This window comes from Salmo salar, chromosome 02 (assembly GCF_965601325.2).
Source record: "Salmo salar chromosome 02, fSalSal1, whole genome shotgun sequence".
Taxonomy (NCBI): Eukaryota; Metazoa; Chordata; class Actinopteri; order Salmoniformes; family Salmonidae; genus Salmo; species Salmo salar.
The window spans coordinates 59,350,288-59,372,717 of NC_138292.1; the positions used below are offsets into that span (position 1 = coordinate 59,350,288).

Below are 22,430 nucleotides of genomic sequence, written 5' to 3' on the forward strand. Positions count from 1 at the left end.
TCCGGGTTAGATTCCCGCTCCTTGAAAGCGGCAGCTCTAGCCTTGAGCTCAGTGCGGATGCTGCATGTAATCCATGGCTTCTGGTTGGGGTATGTACGTACGGTCAATGTGGGGACGATGTCATCGATGCACTTATTGATGAAGTCAATGACAGATGTGGTGTACTCCTCAATGCCTTCGGAAGAATTCCGGAACATATTCCAGTCTGTGCTAGAAAAACAGTCCTGTAGCTTAGCATCTGCTTCATCTGACCACTTTTTTATTGATCTAGTCACTGGTGCTTCCTGCTTAAATTTTTGCTTGAAAGCAGGAATCAGAAGGATGGAATTATGGTCAGATTTGCCAAATGGAGGGTGAGGGAGAGCTTTGTATGTGTCTCTGTGTGTGGAGTATAGGTGGTCCAGAGTTCTTTTCCCTCTGGTTGCACATTTAACATGCTGATAGTAATTTGGTAAAACTGATTTAAGTTTCCCTGCATTAAAGTCTCCGGCTACTAGGAGCAGCGCCTCTGGGTGAGCGTTTTCTTGTTTGCTTATGGCGGAATACAGCTCATTCAATGCTATCTTAGTGCCAGCCTCTGACTGTGGTGGTATGTAAACAGCTACAAAGAAGACAGATGAAAACTCTCTAGGTAGGTAGTGTGGTCTAGAGCTTATCATGAGAAACTCTACCTCAGGTGAGCAATAGCTCGAGACTTCCTTAGATATCGTGCACCAGCTGTTGTTTACAAAAATACATAGACCGGCGCCCCTTGTCTTACCAGACGCCGTTGTTCTATCCTGCCGGTACATCGTATAACCAGCCAGCTGTATGTTGATGTTGTCGTCGTTCAGACACGACTCCGTGAAGCATAAGATATTTCAGTTTTTAATGTCCCGTTGGTAGTTTAATCTTAATCGTAACTCGTCAATTTGTTTGTCCAAAGACTGCACATTTGCTAGCAGAATTGAGGGAAGTGGGGATTTATTCGATCACCTTCAACTTCTCAGCAGGCAGCCCGCTCTCCGGCCTCTCTTTCTCCGCCTCCTCTTCACGCAGATCACGGGGCTCGGGGCCTGTTCTCAAGGGAACCGTATATCCTCCGCCTCGGGCTCGTCAGAGTCGTGAAAGAAGAAATAGGATTCTGCTAGTCCGTGGTGAGTAATCGCAGTCCTGATGTCTAGAAGTTCTTTTCGGTCATAATAGACAGTAGCGGCAACATTATGTACAAAATGAGTAAAAAAAACAAGTTACAAACAACGCAGATAAACGAACAAAAAAACACAATCCCGTAAAACGTCTGCCTTCTGCTCCGGCTCCATTTTATCTTCTCCCTTGATTTACGACTGGATGTGAGTTGTTAATCCCCATTAGTTCTTTCCTTCCCCCTCTACGAGTGAAAGGGGGTCTGATTGAAGTTATTCATTGCAAACCTGATTCTCGTGGTCAGTCATGACACTTGCTTGAGAAATTGCTCTTTGCTAAGAAGCTATTTTTGTTTATTTTCTGACCATTTTAATTGAAAACAATCACAGTAAGACGCTTAATTGTTACCCAGAAAGGATTTGATATTGAGATAAAAAATGGCTGCATTGGACCTTTAAGGATTCCTTACTGTCTCCTCACATCTGTTTTCTGAGAAGGCTTTTATCAAATCACAAACAAACAGACAGACAGACAGTGATGTCCCATTCTGCTCCTTCTCACATACCATGACGAGATATTAGGCCCAGCTGTGGGGCTGACAGCAGAGTGTCTCTGAAATATTCCTTTTTCTGTCTAACTGTTCCCTCTCTTCATCTCTGTCATTCTATCTGTCTGGTCTTCTCCAGTCTCTGTCATTCTATCTGTCTGGTCTGCTCCTTTCTCTGTCATTCTATCTGTCTGGTCTGCTCCTTTCTCTGTCATTCTATCTGTCTGGTCTGCTCCAGTCTCTGTCATTCTATCTGTCTGGTCTGCTCCTTTCTCTGTCATTCTATCTGTCTGGTCTGCTCCTTTCTCTGTCATTCTATCTGTCTGGTCTGCTCCAGTCTCTGTCATTCTATCTGTCTGGTCTTCTCCAGTCTCTGTCATTCTATCTGTCTGGTCTGCTCCTTTCTCTGTCATTCTATCTGTCTGGTCTGCTCCTTTCTCTGTCATTCTATCTGTCTGGTCTGCTCCAGTCTCTGTCATTCTATCTGTCTGGTCTGCTCCTTTCTCTGTCATTCTATCTGTCTGGTCTGCTCCTTTCTCTGTCATTCTATCTGTCTGGTCTGCTCCAGTCTCTGTCATTCTATCTGTCTGGTCTTCTCCAGTCTCTGTCATTCTATCTGTCTGGTCTGCTCCTTTCTCTGTCATTCTATCTGTCTGGTGTGCTCTAGTCTCTGTCTGTCTAGCCCCTCTCCCTTTCTCTGTCTGTCTAGCCCCTCTCCCTTTCTCTGTCTAGCCCCTCTCCCTTTCTCTGTCTGGCCCCTCTCCCTTTCTCTGTCTGTCTAGCCCCTCTCCCTTTCTCTGTCTGTCTAGCCCCCCTCTCTTTCTCTGTCCGTCTAGCCCCTCTCCCTTTCTCTGTCTAGCCCCTCTCCCTTTCTCTGTCTGTCTAACCCCTCTCCCTTTCTCTGTCCGTCTAGCCCCTCTCCCTTTCTCTGTCTAGCCCCTCTCCCTTTCTCTGTCTGTCTAACCCCTCTCCCTTTCTCTGTCCGTCTAGTCCCTCTCCCTTTCTCTGTCTGTCTAGCCCCTCTCTCTTTCTCTGTCTAGCCCCTCTCTCTTTCTCTGTCCATCTAGCCCCTCTCCCTTTCTCTGTCTGTCTAGCCCCTCTCCCTTTCTCTGTCTGTCTAGCCCCTCTCCCTTTCTCTGTCTGTCTAGTCCCTCTCCCTTTCTCTGTCTGTCTAGCCCCTCTCTCTTTCTCTGTCTAGCCCCTCTCCCTTTCTCTGTCCATCTAGCCCCTCTCCCTTTCTCTGTCTGTCTAGCCCCTCTCCCTTTCTCTGTCTGTCTAGCCCCTCTCCCTTTCTCTGTCTGTCTAGCCCCTCTCCCTTTCTCTGTCCGTCTAGCCCCTCTCCCTTTCTCTGTCTGTCTAGCCCCTCTCCCTTTCTCTGTCTGTCTAGCCCCTCTCCCTTTCTCTGTCTGTCTAGCCCCTCTCCCTTTCTCTGTCTGTCTAGCCCCTCTCCCTTTCTCTGTCGCTCTAGCCCCTCTCCCTTTCTCTGTCTGTCTAGCCCCTCTCCCTTTCTCTGTCTGTCTAGCCCCCCTCTCTTTCTCTGCCTGGTTTTCCCTTTTCTGTGTCGGCCAGAGCAGCAGGGCTTTCCATGATGATCCTGTTACAACGGGTGAAAAGCCTCTGTCTGGGAGGTATGGTAATTAACGGACAAGAGATTCTCACCACGAGAATGTTACAGTGAGTGAGTGGAATAATGCATTTACACCCCATAGACATAGGATAGAGCAGGATAGGGCCTTTAAGACTTAGTAGGCTAACACGTCTGGCCCACTGACCGTGTGTGTGTGTGTGTGTGTGTGTGTGTGTGTGTGTGTGTGTGTGCACAGCCCTTACCTGGTCTGGTGTGGTCTTGCCCTCCTCAGCAACCATGGCACGCAGGCAGGAGATGGAGCCGATGAGAGGCACAGCCAGACCGACACGTAGATACCTCTGACCCTTAGTACTGAACACCAGGGTCACACTCATACACCTGGAGAGGGAGAGAGAAAGAGAATCTTGTTCCAGACAGTTCTTCACAAGCACACACACAAAGACAGCTTCTAGACATTACACTTGCTGTGTTGGTCTCTTATCCCCTCCACAGTGTCTGTCTGGGCATGCCTGACTGCAAGGCGATTCTAACGTGTTAGCATTAGCACCACAGGGAGCCTGTCTGTCTTCTGAGGCATGCCTATCTACAATCAACAGGAGCTAGCTAGTGCAGAATATGTGGGCATGACAGTTGGAGCAATGGAAGGATGACGGGATGAGCACTTAATGCTATTTGAGGCCACAGGTTTGAGGTATGACTCAGTTGAGGGAAGCAGGGGTGGAGGGATAGAGAGATGGAGGGATGGAGAGAGGAAAGTCTGGCAGAGAGACAGGAGCTCTGCTGACGCCCCAGCTTCCTGCTTTCCCATCATGCATTATTCAGGAAGTGTTGTCGTCGTCGCTAACAGAGTGCTCAAAGAGCAGAGACACGGGGAGGATGTGAGCGCTGATTTGTTGATGTTGTTAGACATGCTGGGATGAGATGAGACTGGATGAGAGACGGAGATGCGGTGATGTTGGTTAACCCCCTGCTGATGTAAGAAGACACGGCCATTATTGAGACCTCACTGAGATTTCAGTTGCAGACAGTGGGGCGATAAGGGGAATATGCCATCAGTAAGTAAGGACAATGAGATGAGAGAATACATCCCTCCCAAAGGGGGCACAACTGAGTCCCAAAATCACTAACTGTGTGGGTCTCACTTGAACTGATGAGGATTCATGAAGTCAGTCTCTTGGTATTAAGGTCATATACTGGATATTTAAGATCTATACAAGAGTTATACCTTAATACAAATGCGGTAAGTTGCATCGGATAAGAGTGTCTACTACCAAACTAGCATGTTAATAGAATCAGTATCAGACTGGCCCTGTGGATAGACTGTCTGTGAGCTAGAGGGACAATGTGATATATACGCTATTCCAGCAAGCTGTTGTGGATCTGTCAGAAACGCCCACCCTGCTTTTCACAACACTAGCACTTGATCATATTCCACTGTGTCTTGTTGTCACAAAAAAGGGAGAACTGGTAACATGAAAAGTGTACATGTCACACACACACAAACACATGTGCAGTGGCTTTATGACTGGTGTGGCTTACCTGGTTTGCCGTAGGGGAATGGGCAGTGAGATGCAGAGGAAGGGGTCAAAGGTGTTGCTCTGTTTAAGGCAATGTGGACATGTCAGGGAGGACCTACAGACACAACAGAGAGAGGGAGAGAGGGGGTTGGGTTAAAGGGATATTTCACCCCAATTACTAAATGACATATTGGTTTCCTTACCCTGTAAGCAGTCTATGGACAAGGTAAGACAGCAATCCACGCTTTAGTTTTGTTTACCTGGACACTGTTCCAAATGCTAACTTTTAAACATTTGTGGCACAAATCCAATGCAAGTCAATGCTAACGATATTAGCATTTTTGCACTTCATGTCCAAATCATCTATGTCACACAATACATTTTTTGATACTTTAGGATGAGTAAGCCAGATCCAATCGAGGGGCAACCTGGTCAAATCAATTTTCTAACCAGCTCCTCTCATGTGAGGTGGGATGGTGTGGTACACAGACACATGATCTTGGGCACCATGTGTGTGTGTGTGTTTAGGTTGAGTGGAGAGGTAAAGATATTCAACCTCACCTGGCAGGGCTTCTATATGTGTAACGTTATGCATGGCGTGTTGGACAGAACAGAGAAAATGCATTTAGCTCCAAAGGAGACAACACTACACCTGGAGCCTCACATCCCCTGTTAGAAAACACACCGGAATAGACTGAAATAGTCACAAGAAAGGAGAGAAATAATGTGGTTTTATTTGAATATTTCAGCGGTGTTCAAAAACCGTGGTGGGAAGAGAGGAATGTGGGGACGAAAAAAGATAAGAAAGAAAAAGAGTCATACAGCAGGAATTAAGTAGATGTAGGGAGGTTAACCGTTAAATCGCTTAGCCACTTTAAATACATTTGACCGGTAATGCTTGGGTTCATTTTCATAATTTTGTAGGATTAAATTGGCACGTGTATTTTCGTTAGTCGTCATGCATCTTATTTATCATACGTGCACAGCATGCATAGCCTAGTTTGAGGAGAGGAATAGCCTACTTACTGGAGTGAAAACTGCTTTCGGAAGCCCAGTCATTGTTCAACAAATAACAATTCTAAATGCAATCGCGTGTTAAAAACATTGGTGGCCACGATTAAAAAGGAGCTACTTTTATTTCTCAATATGAACTCGTAAAGCGTGCCTCCCATTTGCTATTCGGATGCATACGCTATAGCCTGCCTACCGTTGACTATCAGTGTGTCACCCACCACTTTGCAATGGGAGCTTGAGGCAGTATAATTGTTTGAAACTTGAACGTTTACGTCACTTCAAATAATGAGGCGTGTGTTACCTTGCTTCAAAGTAGCCTAGCCAAAATACCTCCATAGAAACGATGAGGCAATTATTTTATAAAGACTTCCTCATGCCATTAACCAGCATTTCTCTCCTGTTCTATTGGTTTTCAAATCAACTTTCTTTCATTGTCCAGCAGCCAAAGGCACAATCCTAGTCATATTAGCAACCCATCATAGTAGTTGCTATTAGATTCCCCCTCTTTCTAAGTTTCTAATTGAGATGTCATCTCTGTCAAATGGAACTCCTCCATTAGGTACACAGTTTAGAACGGGGTTTTCCACCAATTGCATTTGGGTAAATGTTTGAAAGGGAAGTTTTATTAGCTGCTTTATTACAGGAGTTACATGGTCAATAATAGGCTACAGCCTTTTGACTGGAAGACGATCGGCTTGCTTTGTTACATGTTTCCATTAGGCTCTTAATGAAAACTGTCTGATCCTTGTATGCATGCATAGTATCAGAGAGGAAGAGGTGAAACGAGAGGTTTCACTCTCGCCAAAATAAGTCCAACGAGTTTCTATTGGGGATGCACTGACATGACATCTTTGGCCGATACCGATATCCGATATTTTCCTTGCCAAAAGAAAAACGATACCGATAACCAATATTTAACATTTTTGCGGTCTTTTCAGCATTCTAGTTCAGTTAAATAGTTGAAACACACACACACACACAACACACACACAAACACACACACTGACCAAAAAGTGATTTTGTTGGCATTTACGTATGTCCCCATTACCAGTAAAACATTTATTTCAGTTAGGCCTACTTGCTGTGCTGTTTCGTTGTTCATTTGTTCAGTCTCAACCAGGATTTCATCATACATGTCAAGCAGTGAAGTTTCAGCTCTGTCTGTCCGTGGCCTCTGTTCCTCGGTGCGCACAGTCCGTTTCCATCTTGTCCAGCTGTGTCTGTAACATTTCACGTAAACCCTGTTTCTTGTCTGCATCGAAGTAACGGTCCTTGTACCTAGCATAGAACATGGAAGCGCAGAGAGAATGCCACGGAATCGCTTGTTCACAGCCTCTTGTAGAGTACTTTTGCAAGTTTTAACCCCATGGTCTGTGTCTGCAGTTTTGTTGAGCAGGCGTTTCAATGCCATGACAGAGGGTATCATGTCTGCTGCAGACACAGTTGATGAGCTTATTTCTCCAGTCAAGTTGTTCGAATGGAGCTAGGAGTGTTCATGTTTCCAAGTTTCAAGCATGTTCTCAAATGCCATTGAAATGGCAGGAGCAGTATAAGAACCAGCACATTCTTGTGCATGCGGCTTTCCTCAGTACAAAATCCACGTCGACCCACTGTGCTGTCAGACTCAGCATGCTCATGGGGTTGACATCGCTGGTCCAAATGTCAGTCGTGAAGCTAATAGCAGTGACGCCCATAGCAAAAAGTTAATGGATGTGAGTTTCAACAATACTGTGTAATAACGGTAGGGAAACATCTGAAAAATAGTGCCTACTTGGTAGTGTGTACCGGTGCTCGACCAGTCGGCGAAAGCCAACATCATCCACGACAGAGAACGGTTGATTGTCAAGGGCAATGAATTCCATTCATCTTGGCTTGAATGGATTTCGCCTTTTGAGTTGTCTCGCTGAAATGTTCTTACTCTTTCAAATGAACGCTTGACTTGTTGACTGCTCGATCCACACAGCAGACATTGTGGGCTAGGTTAGGAATGCTGTGTTACACGTGTAGAGGCATATTTTTCGTGCCGTCATTACGTCATCTACCTACGTTATATAGGTATGCATGTCAGCTTAGACATCGGTTTTGCACATCGGGGTTAAACTAGACATCGGGCCGATGCTGATGTTGGCATTTTTAGCTAATATCGTCTGATTCCGATATGCTTACTGATATATTGTGCATCCCTAGTTTCTATGGGCTTATTTTGGGCCGAAGCTTGTTGACTGCCTTCCCATCTTTGGACGACTGCCATTGCTCTGGAGACTCCCATTGCTCTGGTGACTCCCATTGCTCTGGAGACTCCCATTGCTCTGGTGACTCCCATTGCTCTGGAGACTCCCATTGCTCTGGAGACTCCCATTGCTCTGGAGACTCCCATTGCTCTGGAGACTCCCATTGCTCTGGAGACTCCCATTGCTCTGGTGACTCCCATTGCTCTGGTGACTCCCATTGCTCTGGAGACTCCCATTGCTCTGGAGACTCCCATTGCTCTGGAGACTCCCATTGCTCTGGTGACTCCCATTGCTCTGGTGACTCCCATTGCTCTGGAGACTCCCATTGCTCTGGAGACTCCCATTGCTCTGGTGACTCCCATTGCTCTGGTGACTCCCATTGCTCTGGAGACTCCCATTGCTCTGGTGACTCCCATTGCTCTGGTGACTCCCATTTCTCTGGTGACTCCCATTGCTCTGGTGACTCCCATTGCTCTGGAGACTCCCATTGCTCTGGTGACTCCCATTGCTCTGGAGACTCCCATTGCTCTGGTGACTCCCATTGCTCTGGTGACTCCCATTTCTCTGGTGACTCCCATTGCTCTGGTGACTCCCATTGCTCTGGTGACTCCCATTTCTCTGGTGACTCCCATTGCTCTGGTGACTCCCATTGCTCTGGAGACTCCCATTGCTCTGGTGACTCCCATTGCTCTGGAGACTCCCATTGCTCTGGAGACTCCCATTGCTCTGGAGACTCCCATTGCTCTGACGTGTCGATCGCGTAATTGTTTTTACAGTTTGTTGATGGTCAGTTAGTCGGCACCAAAATTCACCGAAATGTCTATCCCTAAGTAGATGTGGTTATTAGAAAGAGAGAGGTGCAGACGGAAACAGAAGAGAGAGCACCAAGTCAACTGAGAAGCAAGGACATCCAGATTAACATGACACCTGCAACATCATCCCAATGCAAAATATTCACTACCCCGTCTCATCCTCCCGTGTCATGCAGGGCATCCACTACAAGTGTCAACCAACACAATAATGACTCCAACATGAATACCTCCCTGGCCAGGGGTATTTAGTAGTGGTGTAGGACAGCAGAGCCACAGAGGTGATCAGCCCTACAGGGGGATCAGCAGGGGATGAGCCTGGGGGTTAAGCACAGAAACATGGAGGACAGCCAAGAGGACTGTGTCAGCAACATCCCCAGGGGGAGGGGAAGAGATGGGGAGAAGGGAAAGGCGAATGTAGAGAGAAAGATGGAGGCAGAGGAGAGAAGGAAGGATGGCGGTGGTAGAGAGAAGGAAGGATGGCGGTGGTAGAGAGAAGGAAGGATGGTGGTGGTAGAGAGAAGGAAGGATGGTGGTGGTAGAGAGAAGGAAGGATGGTGGTGGTAGAGAGAAGGAAGGATGGTGGTGGTAGAGAGAAGGAAGGATGGTGGTGGTAGAGAGAAGGAAGGATGGTGGTGGTGGTAGAGAGAAGGAAGGATGGTGGTGGTAGAGAGAAGGAAGGATGGTGGTGGTGGTAGAGAGAAGGAAGGATGGTGGTGGTAGAGAGAAGGAAGGATGGTGGCGGTAGAGAGAAGGAAGGATGGTCGCGGTAGAGAGAAGGAAGGATGGTGGTGGTAGAGAGAAGGAAGGATGGTGGTGGTAGAGAGAAGGAAGGATGGTGGTGGTGGTAGAGAGACGGAAGGATGGTGGTGGTAGAGAGAAGGAAGGATGGTGGTGGTGGTAGAGAGAAGGAAGGATGGTGGTGGTAGAGAGAAGGAAGGATGGTGGTGGTAGAGAGAAGGAAGGATGGTGGTGGTGGTAGAGAGAAGGAAGGATGGTGGTGGTAGAGAGAAGGAAGGATGGTGGTGGTGGTAGAGAGAAGGAAGGATGGTGGTGGTAGAGAGAAGGAAGGATGGTGGTGGTAGAGATTAGGAAGGATGGTGGTGGTAGAGAGAAGGAAGGATTGTGGTGGTAGAGAGAAGGAAGGATGGTGGTGGTAGAGAGAAGGAAGGATGGTGGTGGTGATAGAGAGAAGGAAGGATGGTGGTGGTAGAGAGAAGGAAGGATGGTGGTGGTGGTAGAGAGAAGGAAGGATGGTGGTGGTGGTAGAGAGACGGAAGGATTGTGGTGGTAGAGAGAAGGAAGGATGGTGGTGGTAGAGAGAAGGAAGGATGGTGGTAGTGGTAGAGAGAAGGAAGGATGGTGGTGGTAGAGAGAAGGAAGGATGGTGGTGGTGGTAGAGAGAAGGAAGGATGGTGGTGGTGGTAGAGAGACGGAAGGATGGTGGTGGTAGAGAGAAGGAAGGAAGGATGGTGGTGGTGGTAGAGATTGGTTGGAGAGAGAGAGGCAGCCATTCAGACTAGCTTGTGTGGAACATATTAGCTCCACCGTGCTGATACATCTGACTGCTTCTCTCTCTGCTTTCTCTGCTCTCTCTGCTCTCTCTGCTATCTCTGCTTTCTCTGCTCTCTCTGCTCTCTCTGCTTTCTCTGCTCTCTCTTAAAACTCTGTGTGGAGGCTGACAGCATTTCCAGTCTGGTGTGTGTGTGTGTCTGTGAGGAGAGAGTCTGTCAGTGTGTGTGTGTGTGTGTGTCTGTGAAGAGAGAGTCTGTCAGTGTGTGTGTGTCTGTGAAGAGAGAGTCTGTCAGTGTGTGTGTGTGTCTGTGAAGAGAGAGTCTGTCAGTGTGTGTGTGTGTCTGTGAAGAGAGAGTCTGTCAGTGTGTGTGTGTGTGTGTCTGTGAAGAGAGAGTCTGTCAGTGTGTGTGTGTGTGTGTCTGTGAAGAGAGAGTCTGTCAGTGTGTGTGTGTGTCTGTGAAGAGACAGTCTTGTCAGTGTGTGTGTGTGTCTGTGAAGAGAGAGTCTGTCAGTGTGTGTGTGGAAGCTGACAGCATTTCCAGTCTGGTGTGTGTGTGTGTGTGTGTGTGTGTGTGTGTGTGTGTGTGTGTGTGTGTGTGTGTGTGTGTGTGTGTGTGTGAGGAGAGAGTCTGTCAGTGTGTCTGTGTGAAACCTATCCTCGCACCACCATCCACTCTGCATTTGGCTGACTCTCACAGCACCGATCCCCTGGCCTCTCGCCCACAGCAACGAGTTAGCAGTCCTACCGACCCACAGTCTACCAGAAACCATTATTCATCATTTATACACATGAGCTTTTGAACAGCCTCTCTGCACTCCCTAAATAAATAGTACGTGACCAGCATTACTAAACACGTAGCCTCATATCACCTTCCTTGAACGCAGCATCTATATCGCTCAAGACCACTGAATTAAGAGATAATAACCCAAACAGCATGACTGAACTTGCAGCCTCACCCTATTGGAATGCAGCTCTCATATCATACGCCTACATATAGCACATGCTACGCATCAACATACATGAGACAGAATTCAAACGTCATGACACAGACACAGTGCTTTTAGAGAAGGTTTGACCAGTAAATTGGTCCAAGAGCTTTCTTGAACGCAGCTCTCATAGCAAACAGCTCATACCGTGCCTTACCCTGAACCCACATTAGACAGAATGAAGCTACTGTATCAAACACACAACACAGACCTTCTTGGTGAATACATTTGAACCCATGGTGAATCTCGTCTTCCATCAATCCCCTTTTCCTTTCAGTTTCACCAGCTAAAAATCCCTCTCTGCTTGAATAATGTATTCCAATGGATTCACTGTCCATTTTATCAAAAAATTGAGAGGACAAATGCGAGATATAACTTACCCAGGGGTTGGAGTCAGCCAGGTCTCATAAATACTCAGTGCCCATCTGAAAAGCCCATTTGAGATTCAATATCGTGCCATTATTGATTTGCATTTTCCACAAATGTGGCTACAGGCAAAGTGGTAGAGAAACACATTGGTAATGGCTGGGGTGGCGAATGATGCCTGAACAGAAATGCAAGGATGGATACAGGCCGGCAGAGGTCGTGATGCCATTTCAGCCCAGTGCCACTCCAGGACAAAGGCACAGGTTCGAGTGTCCCCTCAGTCGTTCGACTAACCAATCAGTCCACAGACAAAAGTCTACAGTATAGCGTCTTCTGCCCTGTAATTAGCATAACGTCTAAAGTGGAACACATGGCAAGTCCTTCCAGACTTTTACTCTACACGTCAGCATACAGTTCCTCCTCTGCTCCCTCATTTCCTCTCTACCTCCTTTCCTCTCTACCTCATTTCCTCTCTACCTCATTTCCTCTCTACCTCCTTTCCTTTCTACCTCATTTCCTCTCTACCTCATTTCCTCTCTACCTCCTTTCTTCTCTACCTCATTTCCTCTCTACCTCATTTCCTCTGGTGGAACGGGGAGGGCTGCTGTAGCCAGAGCCAAATTCCCCTGGCAGTCAGTCTGTCTGGGTTGCTGGTGTCTGCGTTGGGTTGGCTGAGTGCACTGAGGCTGATCTGCCTCTATCTGCTTCTCCATTAGAGAGCTTTAAACAAAGGGCCCACGCCATGGGAAATTAACAGAGGGCTACGCCTCAAATGGGGGGGGGGGGGGAATGAATGTTTTTGTCTGCCTCTCTCTGAGGGGTGTGACGAGCTGGAAGATGAAGTCTGGGAGTTAATGCAACGCGGGTTAGGAGACAAGCTGATTGGTCTGTTGAATGCTTCCTGTGCTGGGACATTGTCTTCAACTTCCAAGAGATTGAGTGTGACATTTGTGATATTGGAGGCGGCACTAAGCCAAAAAGGATGTTCATTTGTTTTAAAACTTTGAGTTGAACCCCCCCCAAATAGTTGTTGTGACCTTCATCTCACAGTATTGATGAAGTTTAAGGTTGACCATCCTCATCATCCTCATAGTATTTCCTCTGTTGATGATGAGTACTATCTCAGAGAGTGGCCTTTACAGTTCCAGTGTGTTCCTGTCAGTGAGTTCATGAGTATGCGTACGGTTACTGCCTCTATCCACTCAGAGAAGGGTATCCGCATCCGTGCCTGTCTGTGCATATCCTGCTTGCATACTGAGAGGTGCGACGCGCTCTGGTCCCCATCTGCAGTGTAGAGATATGAGGCTAGACGAGGCTCTAATCGTCCCTCTGTCTCTCTGGTCTCGATCCAGGCCGTTGACAGCCTCTTCATCCACGTCAACGGAGCATTGGGGACCCGGACACCAGTTGTTGAACTCATTCTCTAAACAAACAACTGCACTGGGCTATCATCTCTGGCAAGCTCCAACTGCAACCACTTACTGTGTAGGCTCCTACAGTACAGACCCAACTCCATAAAACAAAAGGTACACTGTGAGTGGGCACATCTCAGCTCCTCTCTTCGCTTAACTACGCCATTTCTCTTTTTATTACCTCAGCTGTTACTGGGGTTTCAACAAGGAGGAGGGAAAACTTATTGGCAGTCCTCACAATTACTTCACCGTCCTCAACCACTAGAGTCAATCACATCATGAAACAGTGTAAATAGTTTCACAGAGAGTAATAAAGTGCTTCAGCTCTGACAGTACTGGGTCAATACAATTGTATTGGTGTTTGCTTGGCAGAGAGGGGCCCTGAAGGGTAAGCAAACAGAGTAGACAGAACTACTGTATTAGTGGGGTAATTGTCAGACCTGTGTATGTGCGAACAGTGTGTGTGTGTGTGTGTGTGTGTGTGTGTGTGTGTGTGAGAGAGAGAGAGAGTGTTAGTTGATGATAGTTAGAAGGTGTCGGGTCGGAAAGAGGAAGCAGGGCTTGGCAGAGTCTCTACGCTCTGTACGTTCACAAAAAAACACCAGTGGAGAGATCAAAGCAGCCCTCCACTTCAACAACTCTCTAACCCCCACTTCAAAGCATCCAGCCTGGGATGGGATCAGCTCAGAGACGCCCCAGGTAAGGTCATGGTGGAAGGGGGGAAGATTGCAGCCCAGGAGGCCTCCCCGATGGAGAAGGGGTGTAAGTGGGTCATCATGGTAATAAAATTAAAGGAGAGGTTGAATGAGGAGTGACTGTGAACTCTGGATAATCTTCTATAAAAGGTTTGGCTACACAAATCTGCACCACCATCTTGGGCAGCTGCGTTGAACTGAAGACACAGGGGAGAGTACGAATAGAAAGACAATATCTATTTCCTCAGTCCTTTGGGTGCCTCCCAAATGGCAGGCACAACGTTTAACCAGGGCCCATTGAAGTTGTGTAGCCTACTATAAAAGCAAAAGGGTGCCGTTTGGGATGCAGCCGTTGACACTAAGAAAACCAACGTTCCAAACTCAACATGACAGACTGAGGGTGTAGACCAAGACTCATTTGAGGCTGGAAAGTGACTGTCGCTTGTCTCTCTCGTCTCTGCAGCCTAAACCACCAGACAGCCTCCGCTCTAATCGCAAACATTTATTCAGATCAGAATGCCCCCGAGGAGTCTCACAGATATAAAAAGACTGGCAGAGAGAGAGAGAGAGAGAGAGAGAGAGAGTGAGAGATGGATGATTGAAAGGATGATTGATTCAGAGAGAGAATGAAAGAAAGACAGTGAGACTGACAGATTCAGAGAGATAAAGCCCTTAAATTGAAATTTAATTGAGAGAGAGAGAGAGCGAAACAAACTAAGAGTGATTATTATTTTGTTTAGTCTTGCTATTAGAAATGAGTGCCATGGCAACCGCAATTATAGAAGGACAAGAACATAAGGAGAAAGTGTGGAGGAAGAGTCACAGAACCCAAACTCATCAGTGCCAATGGGTGTTTCTCGATATGCGTACTACCATGATCCACACTCTCATGCTCCAACGACGTTCACTTGACTACGTTCTTGTGAGGACGAGAGTGTGGAGAATGCATAAAACATTACATTTGAGAAGCACTTCCCCTACTGTTTTATCTCACACTGCAGGACAATGGCAACAATAGACAAAACATGATATACACAAAGCAAAAGTTTTATTTCATAATTATCAGCTAGATGTGTGAATCGTAATAATCTAACTTGCCAGCTAGTTAAACAGGCAAAAATGACCTAAAACTAATGTTAAACAAGGTAGAGTTGAAGTAGGAAGTTTACATACACCTTAGCCAAATACATTTAAACTCAGTTTTTCACAATTCCTGACATTTAATCCTAGTAAAAATTCGCTGTCTTATGTCAGTTAGGATCACCACTTTATTTTAAGAATGTGAAATGTCAGAATAATAGTAGAGAAATGGATTTATTTCAGCTTTTATTTCTTTCATCACATTCCCAGTGGGTCAGAAGTTTACATACACTCAATTAGTATTTGGTACTCTTGCACTTTTTATAGTGTTCAGCTTCGCTGGCGATTAGAGAGAACGCAAACAGCCAGATCTTACCTCGTGACTGTCATTACGTGTGTGTGTGTGTGTGTGTGTGTGTGTGTTTGCGTTCCCATGTAATTCACTTTCCTCTCAGCATTGCTGACCTTGGCTTGGAGGGAGGTCGATGAGAGTTGGGTAGAAGGGAGAGCAGTAGGTAGGTAAAACACATTAAAGTGAATATACTGAAATCTGGGTTGAATCAAAACAAGTCGGTCCGGCTGCCCACTAGGGCTGTAAAGGTTCACCAAACCCACGGTTCGGTGGTACGTATTACGGTTTTGGGGTTACGGTTCGGTTCAGTATCAACACAGCGGGGAAATGAGACACCAACCATAATGTAGTTCATTTTTGTTTACTTAAGAAATACAAAGTGTTGATATTCCTGATTCCATATACAGTTGAAGTAGGAAGTTTACATACACCTTTGCCAAATACATTTAAACTCAGTTTTTCACAATTCCTGACATTTAATCCTAGTAAAAATTCCCTGTCTTAGGTCAGTTAGGATCACCACTTTATTTTAAGAATGTGAAATGTCAGAATAATAGTAGACAAATTGATTTATTTCAGCTTTTATTTCTTTCATCACATTCCCAGTGGGTCAGAAGTTTACATACACTCAATTAGTATATGGTAGCATTGCCTTTAAATTGTTTAACTTGGGTCAAATGTTTCGGGTAGCCTTCCACAAGCTTTCCACAATAAGTTGGGTGAATTTTGGCCCATTCATCCTGACAGAGCTGGTGTAACTGAGTCAGGTTTGTAGGCCTTCTTGCTCGCACACGCTTTTTCAGTTCTGCCCATAGATTTTCTACAGGATTGAGGTCAGGGCTATGTGATGGCCACTCCAATACCTTGACTTTGTTGTCCTTAAGCCATTTTGCCACAACTTTGGAAGTATGCTTGGGGTCATTGTCCATTTGGAAGACCCATTTGCGACCAAGCTTTAACTTCCTGACTGATGTCTTGAGATGTTGCTTCAACATACTCACCTAATTTCCCTACCTCATGATGCCATCTATTTTGTGAAGTGCACCAGTCCCTCCTGCAGCAAAGCACACCCACAACATGATGCTGCCACCCCCGTGCTTCACGGTTGGGATGGTGTTCTTCGGCTTGCAAGCCTCCCCTTTTTTCCTCCAAACATAACGATGGTCATTATGGCCAAACAGTTCTATTTTTGTTTCAGCAGACCAGAGGACATTTCTCCAAAAAGTACGATCTTTGTCCCCATGTGCAGTTGCAAACTGTAGTATGGCTTTTTTTATGGCGGTTTTGGAGCAGTGGCTTCTTCCTTGCTGAGCGGCTTTCAGGTTATGTCAATATAAGACTTGTTTTAATGTGGATATAGATACTTTAGTACCTGTTTCCTCCAGCATCTTCACATGGTCCCTTGCTATTTCTTTGTGGCTATCTGGCTAGCTAGCGAACAGTTGTAGCTAGCCAATTAGCCCTATTGACTTATTATGGGCTTGCGTTCTATGGTACGTAGGCAGGTGAACATATTACATTTTACACAGTATGTACTTATTAACATATCAACATTAAATATTCTAGTCAGGCAACATTTTACATGTGAATAAGCAGCATTTCACATTTGAGAAGTTCCCTCAGTGCTCCGTTTTGGCTACTTTGATTTGGACTCATACTCCGACCCTCCCGTGCTCCAATTTGCATGCTCGGAGCACGGTACTATGCATTTTGAAAAACACCCATTGTCTCAGTCACACTACTACACTACCTGTCTTGTGTTTTCAGAAGTCTGGAAGTTAGAACACAGCCAATACTGCAACGTTGAGTTAGAATGTTGGAACGGAGCCCAATGTAACACAACAGTTTGAGTGCAGTGTATAGGATACATTACTTGTGTTGACCTGTATTCATACTCAAATGCACTTGCATGAACAGAAGTACAGTTATAGGCAGGCACAGTGCATTAACTTTACATACAAAATAAACCTTACAGATGGTCCCATGTAATGCCAGGCCAGGCAGGGGTGGGGAACAGCCAGGCAGGCTCTACCTCTCCCAGGCTCTACCTGCAAGGTCATCTGTAAACAAGCCCACCAGCCATCTGCCCCCTCCATCTGTACCTCCCCCACCACCCTCCAGCCAGACCAGACAGCCGTTATCCTGCTACCTGGGTCTATGTCCAAAACTCCAGAATTGCAATTACAGCGTAACCCTGCTACTCTCTAACATTTCAAGCTGTTGTGGTGGAGCCAGGCAGAAAATTACAAGGTGCGTTGCAGGAGAAACAACAGAGTTTGGAGTAGTTCTGTAATCACTTTACAGTAGACTGCATAATGTGACAACAACATGTACTCAACACTGAGACATGTCCTTAGGGAGCAGACCATCAAAGTACTAATTACTGGTGCTTAAAGTGATGTTTTGTAACCCCTGACTAAACACAACACACTACACTCTACTCTTTTTTAGCTGTCCCCATTGGAGAACCCTTTGAATAACCCTTTTCTGGTTCCAGGTAGAACCTTTTTGAATTCCATGTAGAACCATTCCCAGAGTGGGTTCTACATGGAACCCAAATAAGTTCTACCTGGAACAAAAAGGGTTCTCCTATGGGGACAGCCAAAGAACACTTTTGGAACCCTTTTTTTCTAAGAGTGTACACCTTGGGCGTACAAATGTAGGATCTTAATTTGAGCTAGTTTGCTACAGCAGGAAAGTAATACTGCAGCAATGGGAAACATTAAAATAATTCTGTGGATTATAATTAATGAAAATGTTTGTAGGGAGGTATACATTGTTTGTTATGGCAAATCAATTCTGAAATGTAAAAATTAAAACTACAAACTTTAGAAGCCTTTTGAAAACTAAAATACACTTGAAGTTTGCATTTCCTGCTTTGCAGGACAATTCTGAGCAACAAAGGAGTGATTCAATTAAGATCCTACATCTGTATATCCATCCACCTGAGGGGGAAGGATGGTGAGTCTAGACACTTCACAGCTGTCAGCCAAAACTGTTAGTCTAAGTAGTGCACTATGAAGGGAATAGGGTGCCATTTGAGACAAGAGACAAACTTGTTGATGAGAGGAGCTATCGCATTAGCATTCTTTACTAAGCTGTTTAGGGATGCATTTGGAGTGTCTTGAAGGTTACGTCTCAGATTTCCCCTAGTGTCGCTACTCTTATCTGCTAATGAATTAACGGCTAATCTGATAATAGGACGTAAACACATCATAGCCAACAGCCAAGGGGGTTGGATGTTAAAGAAGACACTTTACTTTGAATGGCAGGAGGGATCATCATCACATTCAAGGGAACACCCGGAATTCCAATATTCCATCTCGGAATTCCGATATTCTGCCTCAAAATTCCGATATTCCATTTTAGACACACATTTTTCCATAAGGGAGAATGGATTCGGAGAGCAATTTCCAATTAGCAGCCTGGAGAGATCAGTCGCCGCAGGGATACAGTGGGTTTAGATAAGTGTATAATCCATAATCCTGTGATGAGGGAGTGGGAATCATAATCCCGTGATTGACTGGGTGGTTAACCCCCGCATAGGCATCAATACAGTCTAACTGTCTGGGGTTAACCCTATATTGATAGACTCACAGTAATCTGCCAGCATGGTGTTAAGTCCAATACTAAGCCCGATACAATTGGAGTCCTTTGTTATAGAGAGAAGAGCTGCCTGTTGGCTGCAATCAACTCCCAGCAGATTCTGTACATTTCAGGTTTAACTCATTCTCTATACAATATACAATGTGTCAAAGTCTAATCATCCGTTAAACTGCTCAGTCAATCCATGTGGTATACAGATCAGTGGTTGGTATCATAAATCAACAAGTGGAAAGTTTCAACAGATTGATCTAAGAAGAGGTGGGTGGGGAAGAAAGGAGATGGAGAACATCATGACAAGGCTAGCAGAGGGTCACTGCATTTTTATTAGACTGGCTACGCATGGATCCTGCTGCTTCTGCCGCTCTGTGTATGTGTGTACTACAGACCAGGAGGAAAAGAGCCAAACAAGATACAGACTAATCCCAGAAAGTGTTCACAGCTAGCTCAACGTGACCTACTTTAGAAGGCTAGCAGTTCTTATCAACAGGAGGGGAAGTGCATGCTCACCTGTTCTGAATACCTATACTATATATATAACGGCATGCTATAGATTCTGGAGAGAAAAAACTATGCACACAGACATTACAAAAGTCTTGGATGAGAAGTTTAGATGCTTGGGTACTCCATGAAGCCTCATGGTGTGAGAATTGTTATTGAATTGCGGCATAACTTAAGTATGCGTTATTACTTGACCTGTACTAATAGAATGTGACTCTCACCTCTTGTCGTCTGTGACTACTAAAGGACCTGTATGATATTGTCTATGACTCGTACCTGTACTGTGCCTGAAAGTGGTCCTGGACGAAGCTGTGCCGAGTCCCAGGCTGGTGTGCTGCTGCTGGGCCGGAGACAGGGCTCTCCTCCCCTCCACCCAGCGGGCCCTTGAACAGAGTGAGAGAGAAAGCGTGAATGTGTGAATGACCTGTATGTATACGTGCGCGGGTGTGTGTGTGTGTGTGAAAATGTCAACACTGAAGCTAGAGCTGAACACCAGCAGGGTAACAAGGTGTATCACAGCAGAAGTAAACAGGAGCGCTACAATAGGACAGGTGCTAAATGAGGTGCTAATGCACGTTAACACACTCTTGTACTTTTTTATAGTGTTCAGTATCGCTGGCGATGAGAGAGAACGCAAACAGCCAGATCTTACCTCGTGACTGTCATTACGTGTGTGTATGTGTGTGTGTGTTTGCGTTCTCATGTAATTCACTTTCCTCTCAGCAATGCTGACGTTGGCATGGAGGGAGGTCGATGAGAGTTGGGTAGAAGGGAGAGCAGTAGGTAGGTAAAACACATTAAAGTGAATTTACTAAATCTGGGTTGAATCAAAACAAGTCGGTCCGGCTGCCCACTAGGGCTGTAAAGGTTCACCAAACCCACGGTTCGGTGGTACGTATTACGGTTTTGGGGTTACGGTTCGGTTCAGTATCAGCACAGCGGGGAAATGAGACACCAACCATAATGTAGTTCATTTTTGTTTACTTAAGAAATACAAAGTGTTGATATTCCTGATTCCATATACAGTTGAAGTAGGAAGTTTACATACACCTTTGCCAAATACATTTAAACTCAGTTTTTCACAATTCCTGACATTTAATCCTAGTAAAAATTCCCTGTTTTAGGTCAGTTAGGATCACCACTTTATTTTAAGAATGTGAAATGTCAGAATAATAGTAGACAAATTGATTTATTTCAGCTTTTATTTCTTTCATCACATTCCCAGTGGGTCAGAAGTTTACATGCACTCAATTAGTATTTGGTAAGGTTGCCTTTAAATTGTTTAAATTGGGTCAAACGGTTCGGGTAGCCTTCCACAAGCTTCCCACAATAAGTTGGGTGGATTTTGGCCCATTCCTCCTGACAGAGCTGGTGTAACTGAGTCAGGTTTGTAGGCCTCCTTGCTCGCACACGCTTTTTCAGTTCTGCCGACAAATTTTCTATAGGATTGAGGTCAGGGCTTTGTGATGGCCACTCCAATACCTTGACTTTGTTGTCCTATTTTGCCACAACTTTGGAAGTATGCTTGGGGTCATTGTCCATTTGGAAGACCCATTTGCGACCAAGCTTTAACTTCCTGACTGATGTCTTGAGATGTTACTTCAATATATCCACATAATTTTCCTACCTCCTGATGCCATCTATTTTGTGAAGTGCACCAGTCCCTCCTGCAGCAAAGCACCACCACAACATGATGCTGCCACCCCCACCCTTCACGGTTGGGATGGTGTTCTTCGGCTTGCAAGCCTCCCCCTTTTTTACTCCAAACATAATGATGGTCATTATGGCCAAACAGTTATATTTTTGTTTCATCAGACTAGAGGACATTTCTCCAAAAAGTATGATCTTTGTCCCCATGTGCAGTTGCAAACCGTAGTCTGGCTTTTTTTATGGCTGTTTTGGAGCAGTGGCTTCTTCCTTGCTGAGCGGCCTTTCAGGTTATGTCAATATAAGACTCGTTTTACTGTGGATATAGATACTTTTGTACCTGCTTCCTCCAGCATTTCACAAGGTCCTTTGCTGTTGTTCTGGGATTGATTTGCACTTTTCACACCAAAGTACGTTCATCTCTAGGAGACAGAACGCATCTCCTTCCTGAGCGGTATGATGGCTGCGTGGTCCCATGGTGTTTATACTTGCATACTATTGTTTGTACAGATAAACGTGGTACGTTCAGGCATTTGGAAATTGCTCCCAAGGATAAACCAGACTTGTGGAGGTCCACAATTTTTTTCTAAGGTCTTGGCTATTTCTTTAAATTTTCCTATGATGTCAAGCAAAGAAGCACTGAGTTTGAAGGTAGGCCTTGAAATACATCCATAGGTACACCTCCAATTGACTCAAATTATGTCAATTACCCTATCAGAAGCTTCTAAAGCCATGAAATCATTTTCTGGAATTTTCCAAGCTGTTTAAAAGCACAGTCAACTTAGTGTATGTAAACTTCTGACTTACTGGAATTGTGATACAGTGAATTATGAGTGAAATAATCTGTCCGTAAACAATTGTTGGAAAAATGACTTGTGTCATGCACAAAGTAGATGTACTAACAGACTTGCCAAAACTATAGTTTGTTAACAAGAAATTTGTGGAGTGGTTAAAAAAATACTTTTAATGACTCCAACCTAAGTGTATGTAAACTTCCGACTTCAACTGTATGATCATGATCCATATAATGCCGGATGACAGCACAATCAGGAATAACACTGTGTTTTCTTCAATTAAAAAACATCATCCACAACAACACTAAAATAAAGTGCAATATGTGTGAAATCAAATCAAATTTTATTTGTCACATGCGCCGAATACAACAGTGAAATGCTTACTTACAAGCCTTTAATCAACAATGCAGTTTTAATAAAAAAACATCCAAAAAATAAGAAATAAAAGTAACAAATAATTAAAGAGCAGCAGTAAAATAACCGGCTATATACAGAGGGTACCGGTACAGAGTCAATGTGCGGGGCACCGGTTAGTTGAGGTAATTGAGGTAATATGTACATGTAGGTAGTTATTAAAGTGACGATGCATAGATAATAACAGAGAGGATCTGAGGACCCATGCCAAATCTTTTCAGTCTCCTGAGGGG

The 22,430-nt window shown here is 45.1% G+C and overlaps 1 protein-coding gene across 2 annotated transcripts in view; it reads right to left on the bottom strand.

The window, feature by feature from the left end:
- LOC106587099 (ubiquitin carboxyl-terminal hydrolase 43) overlaps positions 1–22,430 on the bottom strand; it is a 131,559-nt gene that overhangs the window by 49,186 nt on the left and 59,943 nt on the right. For both annotated transcript variants that reach the window (XM_014175103.3, XM_014175093.3), the window contains exons 3-5: positions 19,619–19,725; positions 4,800–4,892; positions 3,503–3,638 (exon numbers count right to left, since the gene is read on the bottom strand). In XM_014175103.3, coding sequence (XP_014030578.3) covers positions 3,503–3,638; positions 4,800–4,892; positions 19,619–19,725 — 336 coding nt within the window. The remainder of the gene's footprint in view (positions 1–3,502; positions 3,639–4,799; positions 4,893–19,618; positions 19,726–22,430) is intronic.